The sequence below is a fragment of the Cervus canadensis genome, chromosome 3, assembly GCF_019320065.1.
Source record: "Cervus canadensis isolate Bull #8, Minnesota chromosome 3, ASM1932006v1, whole genome shotgun sequence".
Classification (NCBI taxonomy): Eukaryota; Metazoa; Chordata; class Mammalia; order Artiodactyla; family Cervidae; genus Cervus; species Cervus canadensis.
Window position 1 is genome coordinate 89,119,255 of NC_057388.1, and position 25,790 is coordinate 89,145,044.

At 41.9% G+C, this 25,790-nt stretch overlaps 2 protein-coding genes across 4 annotated transcripts in view; both read left to right on the forward strand.

Moving 5' to 3' along the window:
• LOC122438642 (carboxypeptidase A4-like) overlaps window positions 1-12,395 on the forward strand; it is a 56,129-nt gene extending 43,734 nt beyond the window's left edge. For both annotated transcript variants that reach the window (XM_043463721.1, XM_043463722.1), the window contains 6 exons: window positions 1,815-1,919; window positions 2,681-2,791; window positions 3,934-4,024; window positions 5,430-5,629; window positions 6,739-6,823; window positions 11,038-12,395. In XM_043463721.1, coding sequence (XP_043319656.1) covers window positions 1,815-1,919; window positions 2,681-2,791; window positions 3,934-4,024; window positions 5,430-5,629; window positions 6,739-6,823; window positions 11,038-11,222 — 777 coding nt within the window. In that variant the 3' untranslated portion in view covers window positions 11,223-12,395. The remainder of the gene's footprint in view (window positions 1-1,814; window positions 1,920-2,680; window positions 2,792-3,933; window positions 4,025-5,429; window positions 5,630-6,738; window positions 6,824-11,037) is intronic.
• CPA5 (carboxypeptidase A5) overlaps window positions 6,745-25,790 on the forward strand; it is a 55,159-nt gene continuing 36,113 nt past the window's right edge. For both annotated transcript variants that reach the window (XM_043463717.1, XM_043463719.1), the window contains exon 1: window positions 6,745-6,823. The gene's annotated coding sequence lies outside the window, so the exon portion shown is untranslated. The remainder of the gene's footprint in view (window positions 6,824-25,790) is intronic.

The following is a 25,790-nucleotide window of genomic DNA, read 5'->3' on the forward strand; positions in this document are numbered from 1 at the left end:
TTCCATGCACCTTGAAGGGCCCGACTGGACTCAGGCTCCTGGTTCCTTGTGTCTAGGACTCAGCCCTCACACTTTTGAAAGAGGCAGCTTGTCAGGACCTCCTTGGCTTCAGGGAGGAGGGTGAGGTGGGGACACATCTGCTCGGGCTGGGAGTTGTTCTGACACAGGGTCCCCTGCTTCTGCTTATTGTGAATGGAGTTAGAAGGAGCACATCCCTTTCCAAGTTTTGGCCGAAAGGCAGGATCAAGGAGAGGTGAGTGGACTTCCCTGGTGGTCCAGTGGTTAGGAATCCACCTGCCAATGCAGGGGACCTGGGTTCAATCCCTGGTCCGAGAAGATTCCACAAACGGAGGAGCAGCTAAGCCCGTGCCCCACAACTACTGAGCCGACGTGCTAGAGCCTGTGTGCCACAACTACTGAGCCTGCAGCTACTGAAACCTGTGAGCCCTAGAGCCTTGCTCTGCAACAAGAGAAGTCACCACAACTAGAGAAAGCCCACGCACAGCAATGAAGACCCAGGGCAGTCAAGAAAATTAATAAAATTTAAAAAATGAAAGAAGTGGGAGGTGGTTAGTATTTCAGAAAGCTTTCAGATTGGCCACAGTCTTTTGCCTCCATTCCCGTCTTCTGTAAATATGAAGACAAATTGGGATGGGTCTAAAAATTCCATTCTGCTTTTTAGGGGTACTTATTGGAAAAGCAATCTAGGAGGGTAATTTTGGGGTTGATGTAGTTTTAAGCCCAGTCTATGATCCTTGGCTGCATCAAGACTAATTTCCAGATATTTCTAACAGATTTTAGGTCTATATTGGCAAAAGAGGCAAAGAATTTATGGCAGTGACATAAATTACATAAATAATCCAGCCAAATGAATAAAAAGGAATTTGGAGATATAAACCATGGAACAAGTGATGGTGCCTAGAATTTGTCAAACCCTTAGATCCATACAGGTCCTGAGGGATCCAGGCTTACAGCAATGGTGGAATTACCAGTGGGAGAAGACCTGCCTTTGAGCTGGTTGCTGTCAAATACTCTACATAAATTTAGATTATTTGCCAACTGATGGAGACCTTTGCTTCATTAGCACCAACCTCTGACCCAAGGGGGCCCAACACTAAAAGTCAGCAGTCAGAATTCATTTCATGCAGTGAGCAATAGTGAACCCTCCCTTCCTCATTTTAAAACTTATTTCATTTATGGCATCAGCTAGAATAGGCTGGTTCATGCACTTTTGTGTCTCTCTCTGTTGAGATACCATTTGAGGTCATTCAAGAGACATAAAGTGAAAGTGAAGTCGCTCAGTCATGTCCGACTCATTGTGACCCCATGGACTGTAGCCTACCAAGTTCCTCCATCCATGGGATTTTCCAGGCAAGAATACTGGAGTGGGTTGCCATTTCCTTCTCCAGGAGATCTTTCCAACCCAGGGACTGAACCTGGGTCTCCCGAATTGTAGGCAGACGCTTTACCATCTGAGCCACCAGGGAAGTCCATTTAAGAGACAAAATATTATCTCTAATCACACTGGCATTATAATTCACAATAGCAAATGTTTCCCCTTCCCATTTGCTTCCAACCTTGGAGTGGTTCAAGCTGTCTGGAGCTGTGGTACTGCAATTGGGCCCTGCCAGTCAGCTAATTAAGCTCCCCGACCTGGAGAAACCTGATAAATGGATGGTGCCCTCAGGAACATTTGGTCTCTGAATGATCTTAAATGGTTTAAATGAATAGGGGTGAGCTGGGAAGAGGAGAGGAGAGGTGAGTAGAGACACGCCAGACAGGAGGGTGATTTTCTGGCCTCTTTTTCCTTCCAGTTCAGCACTGGAAAAGGGAGACAGCGGCCAGCCATTTGGCTGAATGCAGGCATCCATGCCCGGGAGTGGATCTCACCAGCCACGGCAATCTGGACCGCGAGAAAGGTCATGTCGCCTAGTATTAGCCCAGAATTCTGCAGGGCCGGGGGTGCCCTGTACTGTACTATGCAGCTGTACCTGGGGGGGTAGGTTAGGAGGGCACTGTCACAGGAACAGTAGGCTGGGGGAGTCTTTTCAAATTGGAGAAACAAAAGATCAGAGCCCTACAGTCAGCCTCATAGTTTAGCTAAATGGCAAAGTCCGCTCATAGCAGTGAGCATACTAATGAGCTGTAGAGGTGGCCCTGAAACACTGACACATAGTCCTGCAGGAAGGGAGCAGGGCCTTCTCAGCAGCGAGGCTCAGATAATTTTTACCTTCAGTCCCTTTCAGGCTCCCCTGGCCCTCAGGGACCTCATGCTGTCTCCATGCTCTGTCCATCGGGAAAGTCTAGTTTAAGCCAGTTCCAGGGGAGGAGGGGTGGTGCGAGTGGAGGATGCATCTTCCCCAACCCCAGCACAGGGGCTCATTTTCCTAACAACTGTTATGATGTGTGGTTCTCCTTCCCCTGCTCCTACCCCCTGGAAGGAAGAATGAACCAGGCAGCCCGGGACTCACTGAAGTTGATGTCATCAGGTAGCCATGTTCCCTCAGATTTTGAAGTGCACTGTGGGCTTTGCAGAGAGCTGCACCTACAAAGGTGGCAGGGAGACTGCCAGAGGGTAGATGCTGTTCTAGGAGCTGGGCATCTGGGGAAGATACTCTGACTTAGACTTAGCAACCCAGCCTGCAAAGACATGGCTGACAAGCATGTTGTCTCTGCTTAGCTTGCATGTGATTATGGGAAAGATTCAGTCATCACCTCCATCTTGAAGAAAATGGATATTTTCGTGTTGCCGGTGGCCAATCCTGATGGATATGTATACACTCATGCTCACGTGAGTAATACTGATAGATGGGCTGGGCTTGGAGTTAAGACCTGTTTGTCGATTTCCTTGCTTTGTGACTGCATAGATCTATGACCTTAGATAAAAATTCCCCAAAATGTGCACTTTAGGAGCTTCCTTTGGGGAGTCTCATTTTCCAGTCATTCTCTGGGCTGAGGGTTACCAGGGAATATTTTTTTCTTATAGAGAATCGTCTAGTGAACTCCCTATTATGGATCTTGAACAATTATCAACACTTTACCAATCTTCTTTTCATTTCTTTCCCTCCCACACATTTTTTTTCTGACATATTTTAAAGCAAATCCCAGACATCAGGTTACTTCATTCAGAACTTCTTTAGTATTCATCTCTAGCTGATGATAATTAAAACAACACCACTATCAACAGTAAAAAAAATGTGATGGAAGTTTTTCAATATCATCTGATATCCCTAATTATCTTTAAAATATCTTTTGAGTCAATTTGTTGAAATTAGGATCCAAATAAGGTCTGTACCTGTGTTTGGTTGTTACAACTATGCAGGCTTTTTTATTGCACAACGTCTTCCCCACCCCCACCCTACCCCCACATGTCTTTTAGAATGTCATTCATTTGTTGGAGAAACCCAAGTAAGTTGTCATGTAGAATGTGTCACATTCTGAATTTGCCTGATGACTTCTTTGTTCTGTACCATTTAATTTATTCCCTCATCCCCCATGTTTCCTATTCACTTGTGGTCAGATCTAGATGCTTGAATGGAGTCAGGTTAATTTTTTAGGCAAGGGTTAAATAGTTCCTGTGCACTTGCTATCACATCAGTTATCACTGAGGCCCGTAATGTCCATTTGTTCCACTCTGACTGAAGCCCTGAATTATTCAATGGATTCAGGTGGTATGAGGTCATTTTGGGGAAGTCCTTTTCTCCCAGTCAGGAGGCTAATTCTCCCTTCTGGGGAAGGAGAGGAGACTCTGCAGTTAGTGAGGGCTGAAACCCCGATGATCCGCCAGATCTCTGAAGTTGCCTCCAGAACTTCAGGCAGCTTGCCCCATCATCCATGGTGCCATCTCCATCATAGGCCCCCAAAGAAAATCTTCACCTCTTCTGTGCCCTGACCCATCTCTGAATGCCGTTTCTTCTTTGGTGAATTTTTCAGAACCGATTATGGAGGAAGACACGGTCTGTAAATCCTGGAAGCACCTGCATTGGTACTGATCCAAATAGAAATTGGAATTCTAGTTTTGGAGGTAGGTGGGGGAGACAGTTATTAAATCCTGATACCTCTGGGTAGTCTGGTCCTCAGGCCTCTGAGCTGGCAGTGAGGGAACTGGTTTGTAGGCTGTCTCCATTGCTGGTTCATTGAGAAACTGGGCAAATTCCTTATTCTCCCTATGTATCACTCTATATTATTGTTCACTGTAATTTTGAAAGGGAATGACTGAGCAGTTTGTGTCCTCCTGAGAGAACACTATTATCTTTAAAACTATTCTATCTTATACAAATCCACGGGCTGACTTTCTACCTGGCCGTCCCAGTTCCTGGGTAAGTTACTGAATGGTGGAAGGGCTCTTGGTGGTAACACACAAGAGAGCAATTAGCACTATTACCCCAACAGGCAAGATGACGTTGCGAAGATTAAACTATAGCAGTTTACCCTTAGATGTATAAATATGAACCTCTGCCCTTTGATGTTATGGAAAGAGAATGAGAATTAGGAGATGTGGGTTTGGGTTCTTAGTTCCAGCTATTTAAAAATCACCCCCACAGTAGTGCCAACTATATGGTACATAACTTCCCATGTATTATTTATTCTTCTGACCTAGAGAGTGAGTTTTCATACTGGAAATGGGACAGTGGAAGCTCAGCGACAGTCTCAAGAGCATATGGTTGATGAGATTTAGGATCTAAACTCACTTTTCAATTCCAAATTCTGGTGGTTCTCTTTCACTGTTCCACAGCTGTACTGATGTTTTGCTTTTGATGTGATGTTTTAATGTAATGGTTTTAATTTCTTACTTGCATAGAAATACCACACAAACCATTGGGGGAAAAATAATGTGACTGTGGGAAAGGAGCTGATAAAAATGTGGCAATTAAAAAAAAATGTGGCAGTTGAGGGCATCAAAGCTAAGTCACAACAGGGATGCTTTCACAAACGTGTCAGATACCTTAGGGGGCTATATTGTGAAGTAATACAGAAGGCAATAATTTTAAATATCTGTCAAATAATCAAGAGATTTTAGCCACAACAATAGATTATTTTTGGCAGCACTTGGCCATTAAGATCTGAACCAAGAGAATTAGTTGACACCAGAATAAATGGTCATTTTCATTATTAATTAGTATTCATATTAATTATCAAGAATACATAGTAATTACTCATTGTAAAATATGACATTAATTGTTGGTGATACAGTACAAGGTCAACTCTATCCGTTTAAAGGAGTCTTATCAATTTTCCTGCTCAACACTGGCATATTCAGCACCCCACTTCCATACCCTTCCCACAATATATATACATTGTGGACTAGATTCTCAGGGCAGCCAGCAGTGGCCTGTGCATGCCTTCTGCCTCTCCTCTGGGTGGAGAATCCTGCATTTCTATTTCCATAGCCATTGGGTTAATGTTTCTGCTTGGGTCACTCCCCACAGAAGTGGGATCTGCTGCCGACCCTTGCTCTGAGATATATCATGGACCCCATCCCCATTCAGAAGTGGAGGTGAAATCAGTGGCAGATTTCATTAAAAAACATGGGAACTTCAAATGCTTCATCGACCTGCACAGCTACTCACAGATGGTGCTGTATCCATATGGCTACACAGCTACGAGGGCCCAGGATGCTGATGAACTGGTAAGTGGTATATGTGTTTCCTCTGGGTGCTGCTACAGTGGTGGTTCTCGAGCTTTGTAGAGAAAGTCCAGGACCTGGGCTTGTTTCTGGAAGGGCCCAGTGTTCTCTCCCTGTTCTCTGCAATGTGCCATCAGGCCTACTGGGAACAGGAAGAAGATGATCCTCCTTACTTCTATGTTTGCTGTGAGTTCCAAGATCCACACTGGATGCTGTTTTTCCTTCTCACCTGTCTTTCTGACCAAAATGTATTACAGATCCACTGCTTGTCAGGAACTGTGGGCTGCTTTGTGGTGGGCAAGGGGGAGGTGCTCCTCCCTCGGGATATGGTAGAATTTAAGTAGGGTGTAGGCCAAGGCCCGGGGCTGCTCTGCGCCGCATGCAGTGATTCACCCCAGGATGTGAGCAGACACTTAGAGTGGACTGATTGGAGTGGGTCTGACTCCTGCAGAGTGACTGCAGGCCTCTCTCTCTGCTCGTTTGCTTGAGTGTGCCCCTCTGTCGGGGGCCACAGCTAAGGGCTTATGACTTGGTGTGGCCTAGATTCTGGTCTCCAGCAGGTCCTCTGTGTAAGGCACATCCATATATGGGGGCCCTGTCTCCACCTCCATTCTGAGAACACCCAAACTCTTAAAAGGTTTTCTCTTAAACATACTTGCCCTTCCCTTGTCTTCATGAACGTGACATTCCCTTCCCTCAGGTTAGGTGAACATGGTGATGACTTTACTAGATTTCTAATGGGCTGGTGAGCAGCCCTCTAGATCTGCAAAGAGCTGCAATACAGCACCCCAACTTGAGTTTATAATACACCTGCTTTCAGAGCACTTATCTGGCCTTCTTCCACCTCTCTGCTTACCCTGGTCCCAAACTGGAAGTAAAGAACTGAGGATGTGATAGAAGGAGTTGGAGGAACCATTACATTTCTCTCACTTTATAGTTAGGCCTTGGCTCTGGTCTGATGGGAAAGAAGGAGACCGGAAGGGAACATTGGGTGTGGGGGAAGGGTGGGACGGGGTTCGGGAATCTTCCAATCCACTGCAGTACAGAACAGCTGAGGAACATCTGGCTTCAGAGTCCGTTCTTTCTCACTCTAATGATCTCCCCGTTCCTAGGATATGGTGGCGAAGAATACAGCCAAAGCTCTGGCTACCTTGTCGGGCACTCAGTACCGAGTGGGTTCTATCTTCTCCATTATCTGTAAGTACTCCCTGAGTTTACTGGTTACTAGGGAACACTTGGAGAGGATACTTGCAGCTGGAGAAGAACCACAAGACAGTCTTTTTTTTAAATATTGTAACCTGTTTTCGTTGCTAGTGATAGGCTGAATTTATGTCAAGTCTGTGTGGTGGTAGTTGTTGCAGGCAACCGTCTTCATCAAACTGGTGTGGTGGTACCAGGGCGGGGAGGGGACCCCCTCACCTTCCTGTCTGAAATGAACACATGCATAGCAGGCTTGGTTTAGGAGGTCCTCTGGACAGTCATTAGCATTGAGCTGAAAAAACAAAAAAACCTCTATGAAGACTCCAGACCTGACGAGGGTCTTGAGACCCATCACCTACAACTCAGTCTCAGTTTCAGGAAATACCCTTGTTTTGGTTTCTCGCTGAAGTGTTTCACCTGAGCATTTCACTCTATTCCTGCTGAGATCCTTCTAGTTCCGTTATTCTGTGATCTGATCTTTAAATTTTTAGATCAGATTGAAAGATATGATTATTCTCCAAGGCCCTAGCTATAAATGGGAAATAGAAACACAAAACATGGGGAGCTAAGCTCCTTTCAAACAAGTGCCCTTCTTTTCCCCCTCTGGTGCCTCTTCTGTAAATAGTTTTCCAACAGTTGGTCTGCCCTCAAAGCCCCTGCAAACTTGCCGATATTTCTTTCCTTTTCCATACTGGAACTCCCTCTCCCATCTTACTTACTTTGCCCTCGACTGCTGTTCTCCTCAGTCTTCCTCTTCTGTGAAGATTCTCCATCCCACCTCCTAGGTCCTCATCTGTACTGTGACCTCAGCACTCTTGTCTGTATTTCACATGCCACCAAGCTGCATAAAGCACTTAGCAGGATGTTGATGTTTGTGTTGCTAATTGCATCAACAAGCCAGTAATTACTCATGGTTTATCATTACTTGTTGAATGGGAACACCTCTGAGAACAAACGCATTAGGAGAGGTTCACCACCCTCTATTTAATTAGTCAGAACTGAGCCCTAAGCCAAAGAGAGCTAAAGGAACTTGGCAGGAGCCTTCTGAGGAGGTCCTCTCCAAAGATCTCTGCAGGTCACCAGAGTCCTGGTCTTTGGGTCTAAATGCCAGTTTAAAGAATTGCCTTTTCTTCCCATATCAAAAAACATTCTTCTTCCCAACATAAGCTGTGCCCAAAGTAAGAGATACTCATCAGATTGCTCCGACAGAATAGGAGAAAGGCTCTCCTGAGTGTTATCAAGAGACATAATATTTTCTACCTCTTTCAAGAGCCCATCTTCTGTATTTTTTATAGGCTTTGCCTGCCCTCCTTTCTTCCCCAAAATGAAACCAATTTTTGTATAAAAACACTCTAACTCTCTGGGTGAGGGTGTGTGGGATGTAAGTAGTTGACATTTGTCCCTTCAAGTGCTGACCCTTTCCTTAGATTAATCCTTTCAGATGAATTATAATATACATTTTAGATGAATTATAAAATTTGTATATATTATTCAGTTATACAAATTATTTGTATTTGTGTAAATATAAATAATTCTAAAATGGATTTTCACACTCTCCTGCCTTCTTTGAGCATGTAGAAGAGGAAAGAGAAGCTCCTTTCCTCATGACTGAGTGGCCTTCTGAATGTCAGTTGTGGTATCTTGAAAACCTTCTGTGCTGTATTGGACTGTTCAATCCTTTTGCTGAACAGCCCAGCTTGTTTTGCTTCTTTAATTCTTGTGTCTGCTTTCTAGAGTTTTCATGTCTCCTTCCTTGGGCCACCTTCCTCTAGCAACCCTTTCCTCTCCTCTTCACAGATTCTGATCTACTAAGGGCTTAGAAACAAATTCTTTGAGCTTGTTTGGCTCATGGGTAGACTGTGAGTTTTAAGGATGTTCATGACAACATTGTTTAGTCACAGAAGACTGGGAAGCACCTAAATGTTTATCAATAGAGTACTGGATAAAAATGTATTTAGTGCATTCCTACAGTGAAACGGAAAAAGAAATGGCAATCCACTCCAGTATTCTTGCTTGGGAAATCCCACGGACAGAGGAGCCTGGCAGGCTACAGTCCACGGGGTCAGAAAGAGTCAGACATGATTAAGCAACTTTACCTCATTTACAGTGAAACACTATGCAGCCCTTAAGTGAATGAGGTGGATCTGTATGTGCTAATAGGAAATAATCTTCAATTGTTAATTGAAAAATAGAGTGTGCACACCAGTGTTATTAGTATGTTCCCAGTTTTGTTTAAAAAAGAGTAGGTATGTAGACTTAGCAAGGACCCAAGTAAAGTGAAGTTCTTGAATCTGATCACTTTGTTCAGCAGAGGTCCTCTTGCCCTCTTCCTGAATTTAAAACCTGTTCTGAAATACTTGAGCTTTCTATGTAACTTGCTGGTGCCATAGTCTGTTTTTTTTTTTTTTTTCATAGTCTGTTTTTTATTCAGCATTTTTGTCAAGGTAGAGAAAAGCTGTAGGAATTACACAGGAATTTCAGAGAGATTAGGAGAGCCTATTCCATAAACTTAGGGAACATGTAATTGCAGCTGAAGCAGCATTTCTAGAAAATCACAAATGGTATCATAAGAAACAACCTTCAGGAACAATAGAAAAATGAAGGGACCCATATTTTCATTTAACAGACATGTGTATATTATGGGCTTCCCTGGTAGCTTAGTTGGTAAAGAATTCGCCTGCGACGTGGGAGACTGCCGCAACACAAGAGACACAGGTTCAATCCCTGGGTCAGGAAGGTCCCTTGGAGAAGGAAATGGCAGCCCACTCCAGTATTGTTGCCTGAGAAATCCCATGGACAGAGGAGCCTGATGGGCTACAGTCCATGGGGCCACAAGAATTGGACACAACTGAGCAACTACACCACCACCACCATATGTTTTATATTTATATTTTACATATATACACATTATATATATATAACACATACATATTATACATACATACATATATACATATACATACATATACATATACATAAACATTCTAACTGAACCCCAAGTAGGTTGAAGAAAGTATGGGCTTTGTCATCAGATGGATCTGAATTTCAGCCCTGCCATTTTCCATCTGTATTTTCGTAGACAAAGTATTCTATTCTGAGCCTGGATTTTTTTCTCATCTGAAAAACAAGGACAGTAATACCCACCTCACTAATTTATTAAAGATTAAATGAGATCATAAATGTAAACTTACCAGTATGATGGCTGGCTCATGGTAGATGTTCAACAAATGATAGCTGCTATTGACATTGGTACTTTATTATTCACTATCATCTACACTACACCTTTATCCAGCTTCTGCTGTAGTTGAGTTTGACTGGAAGAAGCAGGAAAACAGGCCTTTTGCCTTTTCTCAGCCTTTTGACAAAGGGAAGTCCCAAGTGTTTCCTTCTCTCTGTGTTGTTAGTTACCTCTTGAGATGCAAAAAGTTATCCTAAAATTTAGCAGCTTAAAACAATAAACATAAATTTTCTTATACAGTTTCTGTGGGTCAGGAACTCCAGAGCTGCCTAGCTGGATGGCTCTGGCTCAGGCGCTCTCAGGGGGTTGCAGTCAAGATGTCTTCCAGGGTCACAGTCATCTAGAGGCTTAATGGGGCTGAGGGATCTGCTTCTCAGACTCACTCTGGTGCCTGACAAGTGATTGCTAATTGTTGGCAGTGAGTTCTTCACCACATAGACCTCTTTATAAAGGTCTGCTTGAGTGTTCTTACAACATAACAGCCGGCTCTATCAGAGCCAGTAATTCAAGAGAGAGCAAGGGCAGAAGCCATTTTTATTTGTGACCTAGTTTTGAAGGGTGCACACTTTCATTTCTGCAGTCAAACAGGTGATGTTGGCCCTGTCCAGCATAGGAGGGCATTACACAAGGATGTGAATACTAGGAGATAAGGATCATTGTGGCTGTGTTGGAGGCTGCCTCCCACACTCTGCAGATATTGGCTTCCAGTGACCTGAAGGAGTCCTAACAGTGAAGTGGTGACAAAATGGAAATGAGGATTTAAAAGCTCTTGGATTGAGACCAGTGAAGACCTTCATGGTACAGGACAGTCTGAGACATAGGGATCAGGTCAACATTTCTGTGTAGGCCTGATGACTTTCAGAAAGAACTATAGATCACTAAGGAACCACAGGTTGGTAGAGCTCCTAGCCCCGTCCCATCTAACCCTGAAAGGAAGTAGGCTTCAAAGTGTTTTCTCTTTTTGACTCAACAGATGCATCTAGTGGGAGTACTATTGACTGGGCATATGATAATGGCATCAAGTATGCGTTCTCTTTTGAGTTGAGAGATACTGGGGACTATGGCTTCGCTCTGCCTGCCAGCCAGATCATCCCCACTGCACAGGAAACCTGGCTGGGGCTGAAGACCATCATGGAGCATGTGCGGGACAACATCTAGAAGAGCCTCGTTCTGTCTACATTTTATATCCCCTTGTGCACACATACAGAGGCCCTTATTAAAGAGAGCTTATTCCTTCACACATGAGTCGGAGTCTTCTGGCTTTGTAGAGAACACAGGTCAGCCACCTGCCAGCCCCCTTCCGTGTATTTTGTGCATTCTGGCCGTGTGCTGAGAGAAGCACTTCTGCTAACCTGCTGTGTTTTGGTTCTGCTGTTTCACCGAGCTCTCTGTATGCCTTTCCTTCCACATAGCTGGATGGGCAAGCCACACTTGGGATCAACCCTTACTGAGTGGCATGTCTCTACCTCATTTTTAGATCAAAAGGCGTGTGAAATGGTTTTCTAGTTTCATCTGATCTAGCCACACCCATGGCCTTGCTCTGGTGGGAGCCCCAAGGGAAGCGCTGTGGGAGGTAATGTTTGTCTTTCAGACTGGTCTCACAGATGTCACAGAACTTCCTTTAACTGATCTCACTCCTCCTTGAACATATTTTTCTTTGAAAAATAGATCCCATAAGTTCCTCAGTACAGGTCATCCCCTTGTTTTGTTTTTGTTCGCTGTTAGTCTGAATATAAAATATAGACTCACATGTCATCACTGGGTCAAAAATTCCCAGATATTACAATTCTGATCACATTCTCCCCTTTATTATTCAGTGTAACTGGGATGCAGAAAGTGATCTGTGTCCTTATAGGTACTGCTCACTCAGAAAGCCTGGATTAAGTGCTAATCTAATATAATAGCAGGATAGCTAAATTATCCCCATGTGTCCTGATGGGCTCACCTCTACTTTGCCTTTTGAACTTACTCCAGAGATCTTTCTCTCACCCTTTTGGTCCTAAATCACTCCTCTGGCTTGGGTAATCTTGCCACCCTTGCACATCCCTATTTGTTTGCTGGTGTACCTTGTGTTTCCTTCTCCTGGTTTTCATTTTTTGGTTTTGATCTTTAAAGTTGCTTTTTCTATTTTGTATCCTGGACCTTGAGTAGCAAGGTGGAGCAGAGATTCATCAGTCAGGCTCCTCTTGTTACATTTTTCCTTAGCATGTACCATCTGCCTGTTTTATTTTCTCTCTCTCTCTTTTTTAATTTGCTCTTTTCAAACATGTCTGTAAATCTTACCCTTCTGCCTAGGATTTGTGCAGCATCTGGTATGTGCTCATAAGCCAATAAATATTCAATATGAGTCTCCTGATCATCTTCTATTCTTTGCCTTCACCTGAATGGAACCAAGCCATGGTTGGTTTTGAATATGCAGCTCTTTATAATGTCAAAAGTCAATTTTAATCCTTGTCCATATCACATGACATACCCTTCTCCATCAGGCTGAGGGGCCTCCAGGGTAATGTTACCTTGGTGATTGCGCTCTGGTCCAGGGTCTAGTTCTTAGTTTTTCAGCTCAGAAGCTTGATATTTTCTGTGTCTGTATTGATTAGACTTGGGGATGCTGACTCACGCCTCCAGAGCTTAGATGAGGCACATGATAAAATCAGAATACAAATTTATTAATTTACATCATGGCATGTAACTGTTTAGTGGATTGGATCCTCACGTCGGCCTGAACAGTACATTCTCTCCCTGTAGGCGAAGATACATGGGAAGCCAAATTATAATCAGAAGGTTGTTTAGTGAGCGGGGCGTCAGAGCAAGGAAAGTTAATTACAGTCTATGATTAGAATTTTTAATGGTATCCAGCTCTAATAGCATTGATACATCCAATTCTATAACCAAAGCACACCTGCCAGCCAGCTGGTCGCTTGTGCTGACTAGTCAGGGCTGCTTCAGACTAGACAGTGCCTCAGTAGATATAACATGCTTGCCTCTGTGACTTGCCTGTAACCTCTGTTTGTGGAACCCCTTGCCCCCCCAAGATTGAAATGGTCCTTTAGATTCCTTAAGAGAAAGATTTATTAAACAAGGCATAAAAACCATAAAAGAATACCTGTGACTATAATAAAATTAAGAGATATCATTAAAAGACTCTATAAAATGAGAAAACAAGTTGGAAATTAGAAGATAGCCATAATATTCATAATACACTCAAAAGACAAAAGACATACAAAGAACTCCTACAGATTAGTAAGAAAAGGATAAATAATCCAATAGAAAACTGGATAAAAGATATGAGCAAGCACTTCACTTAAGAAGAAGTAACAGGTATTCTGATAACATAGGAAGAGATGATTGGAGCTTCCCCCATGGCTCAGTGGTAAAGAAACTGTCTGCAATGCAGAAGCTGCAAGAGAAGCAGGTTCGATCCCTGGGTCAGGAAGATCCCCTGGAGGAGGCCATGGCAACCCACCCCAGTATTCTGGCCTGGAGAATCTCATGGACAGAGGAACTTGGCGGGCTACAGTCCAGAGGGTGGACTTCCCTGGTGGCCCAGTGGTAAAGAATCTGCCTGCACTGCGGGAGACATGGGTTCAATCCCTGGGTCAGGAAGATCTCCTGGAGAAGGAAATGGATGCCCACTCCAGTATTCTTGCCTGGAGAATCGAATGGACAGAGGAGCCTAGTGGGCTACAGTTGTGGGATCACAGAGTTGGACACAGCTGAGTGACTGACACTTTCAGGAAGAGATGATTACTGATGGAAGACATACAAATCAAAACCAAAATGAAAAGCCATTTTATACTCATTCAGTTTATATAAGTCAGAAATTTGGAGGACCCTGGTGGGCAGTAGATAGGAATCTGCCTGCCAAAGCAGAGGATACTGATTTGATCCCTGGCCTGGGAAGATTCCATATGGCGTGGAGCCACCAAGCCTGTGTACCACATCACTGAGCTTGTCTCTAGAACCTTCACACTCCAACTTCTGAGCCAGTGTGGTGCAACTACTGCAGTCAGTATGCCTACAGCCTGTGCTTTGCAACAAGAGAAGCCAGTAATGAGAAGCCTGCACACTGCAACGAAGAGCATCCCCCGTCAGCTCAAACTCTTAGAGAAAGCCCACAAGCAGCAATGAAGACACAGTACAGCCAAAAAAAAAAAGAGAAAAGTTGGAGAGGAGGTAGATAACAGGATCTCTTATACCTTGTTGGTGGGTATGTGAATTAGCAAATTAACTTTGGAGAATAGTTTGGCATTATCTTCTAAATTTTACACTTCGATCCATCCCTACCATCTCTTCCACCTCAAGCATTGCTGTTCAGTCGCTAAGTTGTATCCAACTCTTTGTGACCTCATGGACTGTACCATGCCAGGCTCCCCTGCCCTTCACTGTCTCTCAGAGTTATAAACCCAAGAAATTCTTGCAATGTAACTGGAGACATATATGAGAATCTTCACAGCAACACTGTTCATAACAGCAAAAACTTAAAAACAACTTAAAAGTCCACCAGTGGGACAGTGGGTGAATAAATATGGTATTTTCACATACTGAAATATTATACTACAGTCAGAACAAAATTTAGTGTGATTTCCTTTCTAGAAAGTTCCAAATAATTGGAAGGTAAATATATATATATATAATTTATATATACACATATACACACACACTTATAAGGAAGACATACAAAATTTGATAAGACTATGTAAAAAAGTAAGCAATAGTAAAACAAGTCAGACAGAGAAAGACACTGTGTTATCAGTTATATGTAGAATCTGAAAAATAAAACAAATGAGTGAATATAACAAAAAGGAACACACTCACAGATATAGAGAACAAAGTGGTGTGTAATGGGGAGAGGGAAGAGGGAGGGGGCTAGATAGGGGTAGGGGATTAAGAGGTACAAACTACTATGTGTAAAATAAATGAGCTATAAGGATATATATCGTCCAGCACAGGGAATATAGCAAATATTTTATAATATTTTACATTCATATAAATATGAATGTAATATAATCTTTAAAAATTATGAATCACTTTGTTGTACACCTAAAACATGCAATATTGTAAATCAGCTATAACTCAATAAAAAGGATAGGAGGGAAGCAAGATATAGTAGACACACCCAGCCCCCTTTTCCTGGTCAAGTGCACTTATCCCTAGCTACTATGAATGTTGGCTGTCAAACATATCAGGCCCCATCCTTCTCTGGAGTATTGCCATTAGCCAAAAGGAGGTTGCCTTACCCAGGAAACCATGCACCTGCTTTCTGTTTACCACCTCCCCAAATGTCAGTCCATCACTGACTGACTCTGGGTACGAACAGGTAGTCTTTGCTTCAAGGTAGAGTCAATGCTGTGGTTCACTGTATGCCTGAGAGCTCTGAATCCAGGCTCCAGCAGATTCCACATCTTTGCTTAGCTATTTTTCCCTCTCCATCCCTGCTTCCCAAACTCCCCTTCTCCTGAGAACTCCCTCAGTAAATCATCTAAACAAGAATCCCATCTCAGGATCTACTTGTAGGGAAATGGAGAACCTGGGATTCTGAATGATGATTACCTTAGATGGGGAGAGATTGGGACATGAGATAAGGGTCAAAGCCCTTTGGTGAGATGAAGGACCTGAGCTTTTGTTTTAGGTTACCTTTTTCTTTTCCAGGTAAAAAACCTAATTCAACAGCTAAATAACAAAAGAGGGCATGCCATTAACCAAGGATTACAATTAATCCTTAATTGCAATTAATTTGTAATTACAATTGCAATTAATTTGGATTAATTACAATTAATTACTTTGGCCACCTGATGTGAAGAACTGACTCACTAGAAAAGACCCTGATGCTGGGAGAGATTGAAGGCAGGAGGAGAAGGGGACGACAGAGGATGAGATGGTTGGATGGCATCACTGACCCAATGGACATGAGTTTTAGTAACCTCTGGGAGTTGATGATGCACAGGGAAGCCTGGCATGCTGCAGTCCATGGGGTCGCAAAGAGTCAGACACGACCGAGCGACTGAACTGAACTGAACTGACAGTTAATCTATTTCTAGGACTTCCCAGGTGGCTCAGTGGGTAAAGAATCTGCCTGAAATGCTGGAGACACAGGAGACATGGGTTTGATCCCTGGGTTGGGAAGATCTCCCCTGGAGGACGGAATGGCAACCCATTCCAGTATTCTTGCCTGGAGAATCCCATGGACAAAAGAGCCTGGTGGGCTACAGTCTATAGGATTGGAAAGGGTCAGACACAACTGAGCATGCACACATGGACCTGAAATCCAATTTTTAAAAGTGTTTACAAAGATATAGTGTTTTTTTTTTTAAAGGTTTTACTATGCAACATACATGCAACATGCATTTATTGAGAATCTAATGTGTACCAGGGACAGTTTTAGATGCTGGCAATGCAATGTTAAATAAAAAAACAAAAATCCCTTCTTGCATGGAATTTCACTGTAGTTGGAGAGACAGGAAGTTCTCAAGAGAACTGTTAAATTAAAAAAAAAAAAAGAGAACTGTTAAATTAAAATTTTAATTTGGGAAACTTCCCTGATGGTCCAGTGGCTATGGCTCCTTGCTTCCAATGCTGGGGGCCTGGATTGGTGAACTAGATCCCATGTGCTGAGACTAAGACCTGTCACAGCCAAATAAAATAAATTTTAATTTGGGTAATGAGAGATGCTATAAATAAAACCAGCTGCTGTCAGGAGAGTGATGGGTGGTGGTGGGGACTCTAGATTGGAAATGTTAGAGAAGATGGCATCTGGCTTGTATAATATTATAAAATTATTCTTACCTCTCTTCCTTGTATTCTTTTATACTCCCCAAAACCACTTGGAAAATGGGGGCTAATGTTATCCACATTTTACAGGTGGAAAATCTGAAGAGCAATAAGGTTCTTGCCCAAAACAAACAATATCTTCTGTTCCCTAAGTGAAGACCCCAGTGAAAAAGAGAAGATCTAAATCATAAACTTTCATGGACACAACTTGAATTTCTGAATCACATTTCAGTTCAAAAGGCTCTCATACCTCATCAAACCAGTCTCCATGGAATTTTTCACTATTAAGGACATCGAAGAGGGAAGGAAAGAGATAATCTATTGATAATGGAAAAAAAGTATTTTAAATTATCTTTTTTGTAGTACTGGGAGGGGGCTCGCTGAACCATTTTCAAGTCTTATACCCAGTCCTGTTGGGGACCAAAAGAAGACCTTCTGTGAAGTAAATAATAGGATGGGGTAGGGGCATAGTCCATGGCTGTGGATGGGATTAGGTACTTGGAACCAGAGCTGCTTATTGAACTGCAGCCATCTGGGGACTTCAAGGCAGACCATATCCACTTGTCTGTTACATATGGCAAGGAGCAGCCAAATAGCCCAACTCCTTCACTCGGTCATGTGACCTTGAGCCGTGCTATAACCTCTGGGAACCCTAGTTTCCTTTATTTTAAGATGAGGATAGTGACTGTATTTATAGTAACTTATGAAGAGGATTCAGTAAGCTAATGCATGAAAGTCTTAAGCACTTTACCTACAGGTGGAAGTACTCCATATGTGTTAGCTTGAATAATTATTATTCTCACCAAATGTTAAAAATTCATTTCTGAATGAGGCACTGGCATTTTCCCTTATTAGAACCCTTATTTATTTATTGGCCACACCTTGTGGCATGTGAGATCTTAGTTCCCTAACCAGGGATCAAACCAGCGTGCCCTGCAGTGGAAGCACAGAGTCTTAGCCACTGGACTGCCAGGAAAGTCCCACAATGTATTTTTTTTAGATTTATCTTAAGACTTAAAGATCTCAATAATTCACAGAAAAGCACTGGTTGGATGTTTCCATTTTTAGTATTATTTCGGTTTTGAAATTGCGGGGTTCTTTCTCTGGGAGCTTTTCTATGTTAAACAGATATTGATGCCCTTTTCAGTAAAAGGATTCATTAAAGGAACATGGCCTGAAACTTCCATAGGTCCAGCTTCCATGCACAGCCATGTCAAGTATATAGGGTTACCATTGGTTTTTACAGGTGCTGCCTGCTATAAGTCTATTTTGGGTGAAGTTGAGGATTTGTTCCAGTTTTGGAATGTCTTATGTAAATTGTACTTTTTTTATGTCACTATCCTCAGACCAACTATGAAGAAGCATTTTTATCATTATCATCATCATCCTTATCTTTCTAGTTGATGAATTCTGGAATTTTGCCAAACCAGACAGCTTGTAAAATAAATTCTCTCTACTGTTTGTATTGAGCCTTAAATCATGAACACCAGCTGTTTCTTGTATTTGAAGTAAAGCTCCAGGTGTACAGGTAGCATCCAGAGAGCATAGGCAGTTTTTTCCTCCTTAGAATATATGGGCTCAATAGATGCAGAAAAAGCCTTTGACAAAATTCAACATCCATTTATGATAAAAACTCTCCAGAAAGCAGGAATAGAAGGAACATACCACAACATAATAAAAGCTATATATGACAAACCCACAGCAAGCATTACCCTCAATGGTGAAAAATTGAAAGCATTTCCCCTAAAATCAGGAACAAGACAAGGGTGCCCACTCTCACCACTACTATTCAACATAGTTTTGGAAGTTTTGGCCACAGCAATCAGAGCAGAAAAAGAAGTAAAAGGGATCCAGATAGGAAAAGAAGTGAAACTCTCGCTGTTTGCAGATGACATGATCCTCTACATAGAAAACCCTAAAGACTCTACCAGAAAATTACTAGAGCTAATCAATGAATATAGTAAACTTGCAGGATATAAAATTAACACACAGAAATCCCTTGCATTCCTATACACTAACAATGAGAACACAGAAAGAGAAATTAAGGAAACAATACCATTCACCATTGCAACAAAAAGAATAAAATACTTAGGAGTATATCTACCTAAAGAAACAAAAGACCTATACATACAAAACTATAAAACACTGATGAAAGAAATCAAAGAGGACACAAACAGATGGAGAAATATACTGTGTTCATGGATTGGAAGAATCAATATTGTCAAAATGGCTATACTACCCAAAGCAATCTATAGATTCAATGCAATCCCTATCAAGCTACCAACGATATTTTTCACAGAACTAGAACAAATAATTTCACAATTTGTATGGAAATACAAAAAACCTCGAATAGCCAAAGCAATCTTGAGAAAGAAGAATGGAACTGGAAGAATCAACCTGCCTGACTTCAGGCTCTACTACAAAGCCACAGTCATCAAGACAGTATGGTACTGGCACAAAGACAGAAATATAGATCAATAGAACAGAATAGCAAGCCCAGAGATAAATCCATGAACCTATGGACACCTTATCTTTGACAAAGGAGGCAAGAATATACAATGGAAAAAAGACAACCTCTTTAACAAGTGGTGCTGGGAAAACTGGTCAACAACTTGTAGAAGAATGAAACTAGAACACTTTCTAACACCATACACAAAAATAAACTCAAAATGGATTAAAGATCTAAATGTAGGACCAGAAACTATAAAACTCCTAGAGGAGAACATAGGCAAAACACTCCCCAACATAAATCACAGCAAGATCCTCTATGACCCACCTCCCAGAATATTGGACATAAAAGCAAAAATAAACAAATGGGACCCAATGAAACTTAAAAGCTTTTGCACAACAAAGGAAACTATAAGCAAGGTGAAAAGACAGCCCTCAGATTGGGAGAAAATAATAGCAAACGAAGCAACAGACACAGGATTAATCTCAAAAATATACAAGCAACTCCTTCAGCTTAATTCCAGAAAAATAAATGACCCAATCAAAAAATGGGCCAAAGAACTAAACAGACATTTCTCCGAAGAAGACATACAGATGGCTAACAAACATATGAAAAGATGCTCAACAGCACTCATTATCAGAGAAATGCAAATCAAAACCTCAATGAGGTACTATTACACGCCAGTCAGGATGGCTGCTATCCAAAAGTCTACAAGCAATAAATGCTGGAGAGGGTGTGGAGAAAAGGGAACCCTCTTACACTGTTGGTGGGAATGCAAACTAGTACAGCCATTATGGGGAACAGTGTGGAGATTCCTTAAAACACTGGAAGTAGAACTGCCATATGACCCAGCAATCCCATTTCTGGGCATACACACCGAGGAAACCAGATCTGAAAGAGACACATGCACCTCAATGTTCATCGCAGCACTGTTTATAATAGCCAGGACATGGAAGCAACCTAGATGCCCATCAGCAGATGAATGGATAAGAAAGCTGTGGTACATACACACCATGGAATATTACTCAGCCATCAAAAAGAATTCATTTGAATCAGTTCTAATGAGATGGATGAAACTGGAGCCCATTATACAGAGTGAAGTAAGCCAGAAAGATAAAGACCAATACAGTATACTAACGCATATATATGGAATTTAGAAAGATGGTAACAGTAACCCTGTATGCAAATCAGAAAAAGAGACACAGATGTACAGAACAGACTTTTGGACTCTGTGGGAGAAGACGAGGGTGGGATGTTTCAAGAGAACAGCATCGAAACATGTATATTATCAAGTGTGAAACAGATCACCAGCCCAGGTTGGATGCAGAAGACAAGTACTCGGGCCTGGTGCACTGGGAAGACACAGAGGGATTGGGTAGAGAGGGAGGTGGGAGGGGGGATCGGGATGGGGAATACATGTAAATCCATGGCTGATTCATGTCAATGTATGACAAAAACCACTACAATATTGTAAAGTAATTAGCCACTAACTAATAAAAATAAATGGAAAAAAAAAAATATGGGTACCATGTGCAGCTGGGCAATTTGCTCCTTTAATGCAGAAAGTGAATCTCATAGTTTTTGTATTTCTTACAAAGCTGAGCTCAGCAGCTAGTAAATATTTGTCGATTTGATTTGCTGTAGGGCAGCAAGTTAACAGTTGCGTAAGCCGTACTCTCAACAAGTTAGGGCAGCAGAAAAAGAGTACTTTTTCCAACAAATATTATCAGTGGAATTCTGGAAAATAGATGGGAATGTATATCCCTCAGTTCTAAGAGAAATAGAACATAAAGCTTCAGCGATAAAGAAGACTTGATATTAAGTTGCTTGCATTTTTGTAATGATTTATATTTTAAAAATGCTTTTATTTATACTGGATAATTAAATTATCACAACCACCTGGGGATACATGCAGGCTGGGTATTCCTGTCCCTATTTACTGATGAGGAGTCAAAGAATTAAAGAGGTGAAGTAACATGTCCAAACAAAAACAAATGGAAATGGTGAAGCAGATTTTCTAGGCCAGCTCTAGAAATTGTTGCTGAGAAAGTAATTTGAATGCTTCTAAAATGCACAGAGTTCCTCCAACTTTTTTGGTCTCACAACCCTGTACTACCTTCCTGACCTCTGAAAGCTTTGAGTTTCTAGGTTTGCTGCGATAAGAGGGAGTTTAGGGAAGAAACAGGAGCCGTATTCTCCCTCTCTGGCTACCATTGCTGGCTGATGGCACCCACAATTGAGGGGCATTGTGTGGTTCCCGTGGGTCTGCCCCCTGTGCCTGAACCTAACATTGTCATCAAGGGACAATATTTTAATTATTATGAGACATCTGGAATGGACCAAAGACACTATTTCCATCCATTAGGGACTTCGTGCACTTTCTTAGAGATTAGACAGCCTATGGAACCACCTACTCCCATCTTTAATTATTAGCCTCTTGAAACCTTGAACAACAAAATGTCTACTGCTCTGAACAAACAGATAGATATATTCTATTTGAGTATTTAAACAACTTGACCTAACCTTAGAAAACCATTAACTCAGATTTTGGACTCTCAAGGGCAGAGCCAAGGTTTTATTTATTTTGGGTCCATAGTACATGAGCAAAAACTGGTGACCCCTACAGCAGTGTCATTTTCACATCTGATCCACTTGGCTAATGGGCCGAGGCAGTCTCCCTTCCTTGGCTCTGAGTACCTTGCCATGGTATTTTTCTTTTCTGATGGATGTAAGAAGCCCAGAGGTCAGGGAAAGCCAAGACCTCCTGCTCTCATTTCAGCATATCTGTATGAGAAAACTCAGAGAAGTAAGGCTCAGTGGGAAAGGAAGGATGACCTATCTCATTGTTGTGAAGTGGTATTATTTCTTTATTTAAAATTTTAAAAAATACATATGTATTTTAATATTTTATTATTTGTTTTTGGCTGTGTCGGGTCTTAGTTGAAGCATGTGGGCTCTGGAGTGGTGGTGCATAGGTTTAGTTGCCCTGCAGCATGTGAGATCTTCGTTCCTAGGTGAGGGATCATACCCACATGCCCTGCGTTGGCAGGCTGATTCCTAACCACTGGTCCACTAGGGAAGTCCCTGAAGTGGTATTTCTAGATACTTCTAGCAGCAGTTGGTGGTAAACAGGCATTAACTTGCTAAGGAGGCATGTCAAAGAAGGCCCCAGATCTTCCTCTCTCCCTCTTGCCCCAGGGCCATCAATAGGATAAATATCTTACAGGCATGCTTCTTTATGTCCTACAGGTTCCTTGATGCCTGGCAGGAAGTCTAGGAGCCTTCTGTTTACTCAGGAATACAAATAAGGGGCTCCTGTAGCCAGAAAGATATTTGTTTAGGCTGAAAGTGGACAAATTGCTAGGCTGGGATGCGTGCATGCTAAGTCACTTCAGTCGTGTTCGACTGTTTGCGACCTCATGAACTGTAACCTGCCTGACTCCTCTGTCCATGGGGTTTCTCCAGGCAAGAAAACTGGAGTGAGTTGCATTCCCTTCTCCAGGGGATATTCCTGACCCAGGGATCAAACCCAAGACTTTGAGACTCCTGCATTGTAGGCAGATTGTTTACTGCTGAGGCTAGGGAAGGCCTGCTAATTAATAGCACTGGCCCTGGAAGAGGGATTTCCCCTCGTACTCTTTGCCAGGGCTGCAGGGTGGGGGAGAGATACAAGTGCCAGCTCTGAGGGCTCAGAGGTCAATGGTATCATAACCTTTGGAAATTAAACTGAAAGATTGAGAGGAGGCAGTCCAGAGATAATTTTTCATATTCCTGTAGATGGAGAAATAATAACACATTGATCAGTGTTTCTCTGGGTTGCTCAAACCTGATGGACTCTCTGCTCTAGTAGTATCAGGATTTCTCTGGCACTTGAATCCAAATTTGTGGACCATTCCTCAGCTATTACCACCATCCATATTTGAGCAATGTGAGATTCAGAGTAAAGTTGTTGTTTAGGATTTAATGGCCATGTATTCTAAATCTCTGTGTTTTTGTTAACACCCTGAACTGTCTGTCAAATTTTTCAAGATCTCAACACCCAAGGTGTTTTCTGTGGTCTTGGGAAGCAAAAGGTCTCACTCTTACTGCAAAACCATCTTCCAGAGTCAAACTGCTTTCTCCTTTCATATATGGTAAATTTCTGAAGTATATATATGAAAGTTTACAGTAGACACATATTATAATTAGCATATTCTCAATGAGAGATAACCTTTCCGGCCCAGGGATTGAACCTGGGTCTCCCGCATTGCAGGCAGATGATTTACTATCTGAGCCACCAGGGAATCCCAGTAACCTTTCTGCTCAGAGTCAAATGATAGCATTAGGCTATATCCAGGAGCTTGTCAGAAACAGAATCCCTGGCTCCACTCCAGACCTATTGAATCAGAGTCTGCATTGAAGTAATTCACATGCCCAGTAAACTTTTGAGAAGCACTGAGCTAAAAATATATTTACTAATTATACCTCACCTCAGCATCTTTTAGACAGGTGTTCTCCACCCTGGTTCTACATTAGAATCACCCAGGGGTTTTGCAAACTACTGATGGCTTGGGTTCCACCCCAGACCAATTGAAACAGAATCTGTGAGCATTGGCTTATAAAGATCTCAGCTGATACTAATGGACAACCAAGGCTGAGAGCACTTTAAAATTTCAGCTGCACCATGCAACTTGCAGGAATCTTAGTTCCCTGACCAGAGATCGAAGCCGGAACCACAGTTGTGAAAGCATCAAGTCCTAGCCATTGGGCCACCAGGGAATTCTCCCTGAGGACACTGTTTTGAACACAATTTCCAGTGCAATTTGCACAGTGTTTTATACGTGGATAAATTCTTCATAGATCTCTTGTCTTTCTGCACATCCAGATGATCTTTTCAAGGATGTTAGAACAGTAAATAGCTTTGGAGGATGGAGATAATGTTCCCTCTGGAGTGAAGGACACAGTTGTTTACTGTTCAGTATAGTAGAATAATCATCATATTCAAACTGCATAAAAATAAAGACAAAAAATCTTGAAAGCAAGAAAGGGGAAAATTACCTTACTACTTACAGAACAACAAGCATGAGAATTACAGTGAAATTGTCAGAAACTGTGAAAGCAAGAAGAGTGAAATATTTAAAATTTTAAACAAAATAAGACAAACTTAGAATTCCTACCCAGTTAGATTATCCTTCAGGACTGAAAGAGACTCAAAAAGGCTATACAGTCTTGAGAAAAGAACACAGCTGGAGATATCCTGCTCCCTGATGTCGAACTATACTACAAAGATCTAATAATAAAACAATATGGTACTGGCAAACACAGACACACAGACCAATGGAACAGAAGTGAGAGCTCAGAAATAAACCTATATGTGGAAGGACAATTTAGGACAAAGAAACAAAGAACATACAATGGAAAAAGGATAGTCTCTTCAATAAGTAGTGTTGGGAAAGCTAGATAGTCACATGAAAAAGAATGAAACTAGACCACTGTCTTACACTGTACACAAAAGTTAACTCAAAATGGATTAAAGACTTGAATGTAAGACCTAAAACCACAAAATTGCTAGAAGAAAACATAGGCAGTCCCTGGTGGCTCAGATGGTAAAGAATCTGCCTGCAGTGCTGAAGACGTGATTTCGATTCCTGAGTCCGGAAGGTCCCCTGAAGAAGGGAATGGCAACCCACTCCAGTATTTTTGCCGGTAGAATCCCATGGACAGAGGAGCCTGGCTACAGTTCTTGGGGTCACAGAGAGTCAGAAGCGACTGAGTAACACTTAACACTCAAACTCAAAGACATGTAGTGATAGCTCATGGATCTGACTCCAAAGGCAAGGGAAACAAAAGCAAAAATAGACAAATGGAACCACATCACACTAAAAAGCTTCTGTACAGTGAAGGAAACTGTCTTACATTGAAAAGGCAACATATTGAATGGAGAAGGTATGTGCAAATCATGTATCTGATAAGGGGCTAATATCCAAAATATTGGGTTGGCAAAAAAGTTCATTCAAGTTTTCTGTACCATCTTAAAGGAAAACCTGAATGAACTTTTAGGCCAACCCAATATATATATATAAAGAACTCATATAATTCAACAAAAAACAAGCAACTTTGATAAAAAAAAATTTGCACAGGACCTGAATAGACATTTTTTCGAAGAAGGCACACAGATGGGCAACATGCATGAGTAGATGTTCAACATCACTAATTATTAGGGAAATGCAAATCAAAACCACAATGAGAGATCATCTCCCATCTATTAGAATGGCTATGACTGAAAAGACAGGAAATAACAGATGTTGCATAAGGTGTGGAGAAAAGGGAATCCTCATACACCGTTGGTGGGACTATAAATTGGTACAGCCACCATGAAAAGCAATATGGAGGTTTCTCAGAAAAATTAAGACTGGAATTACCATTTGACCCAGCTACTTCACTTCTGTGTATTTATTCAGAGAACATGAAAACATTAACTCAAAAAAATACATGCACCTCTATATTCATTACAGCATTATTTAAATAGC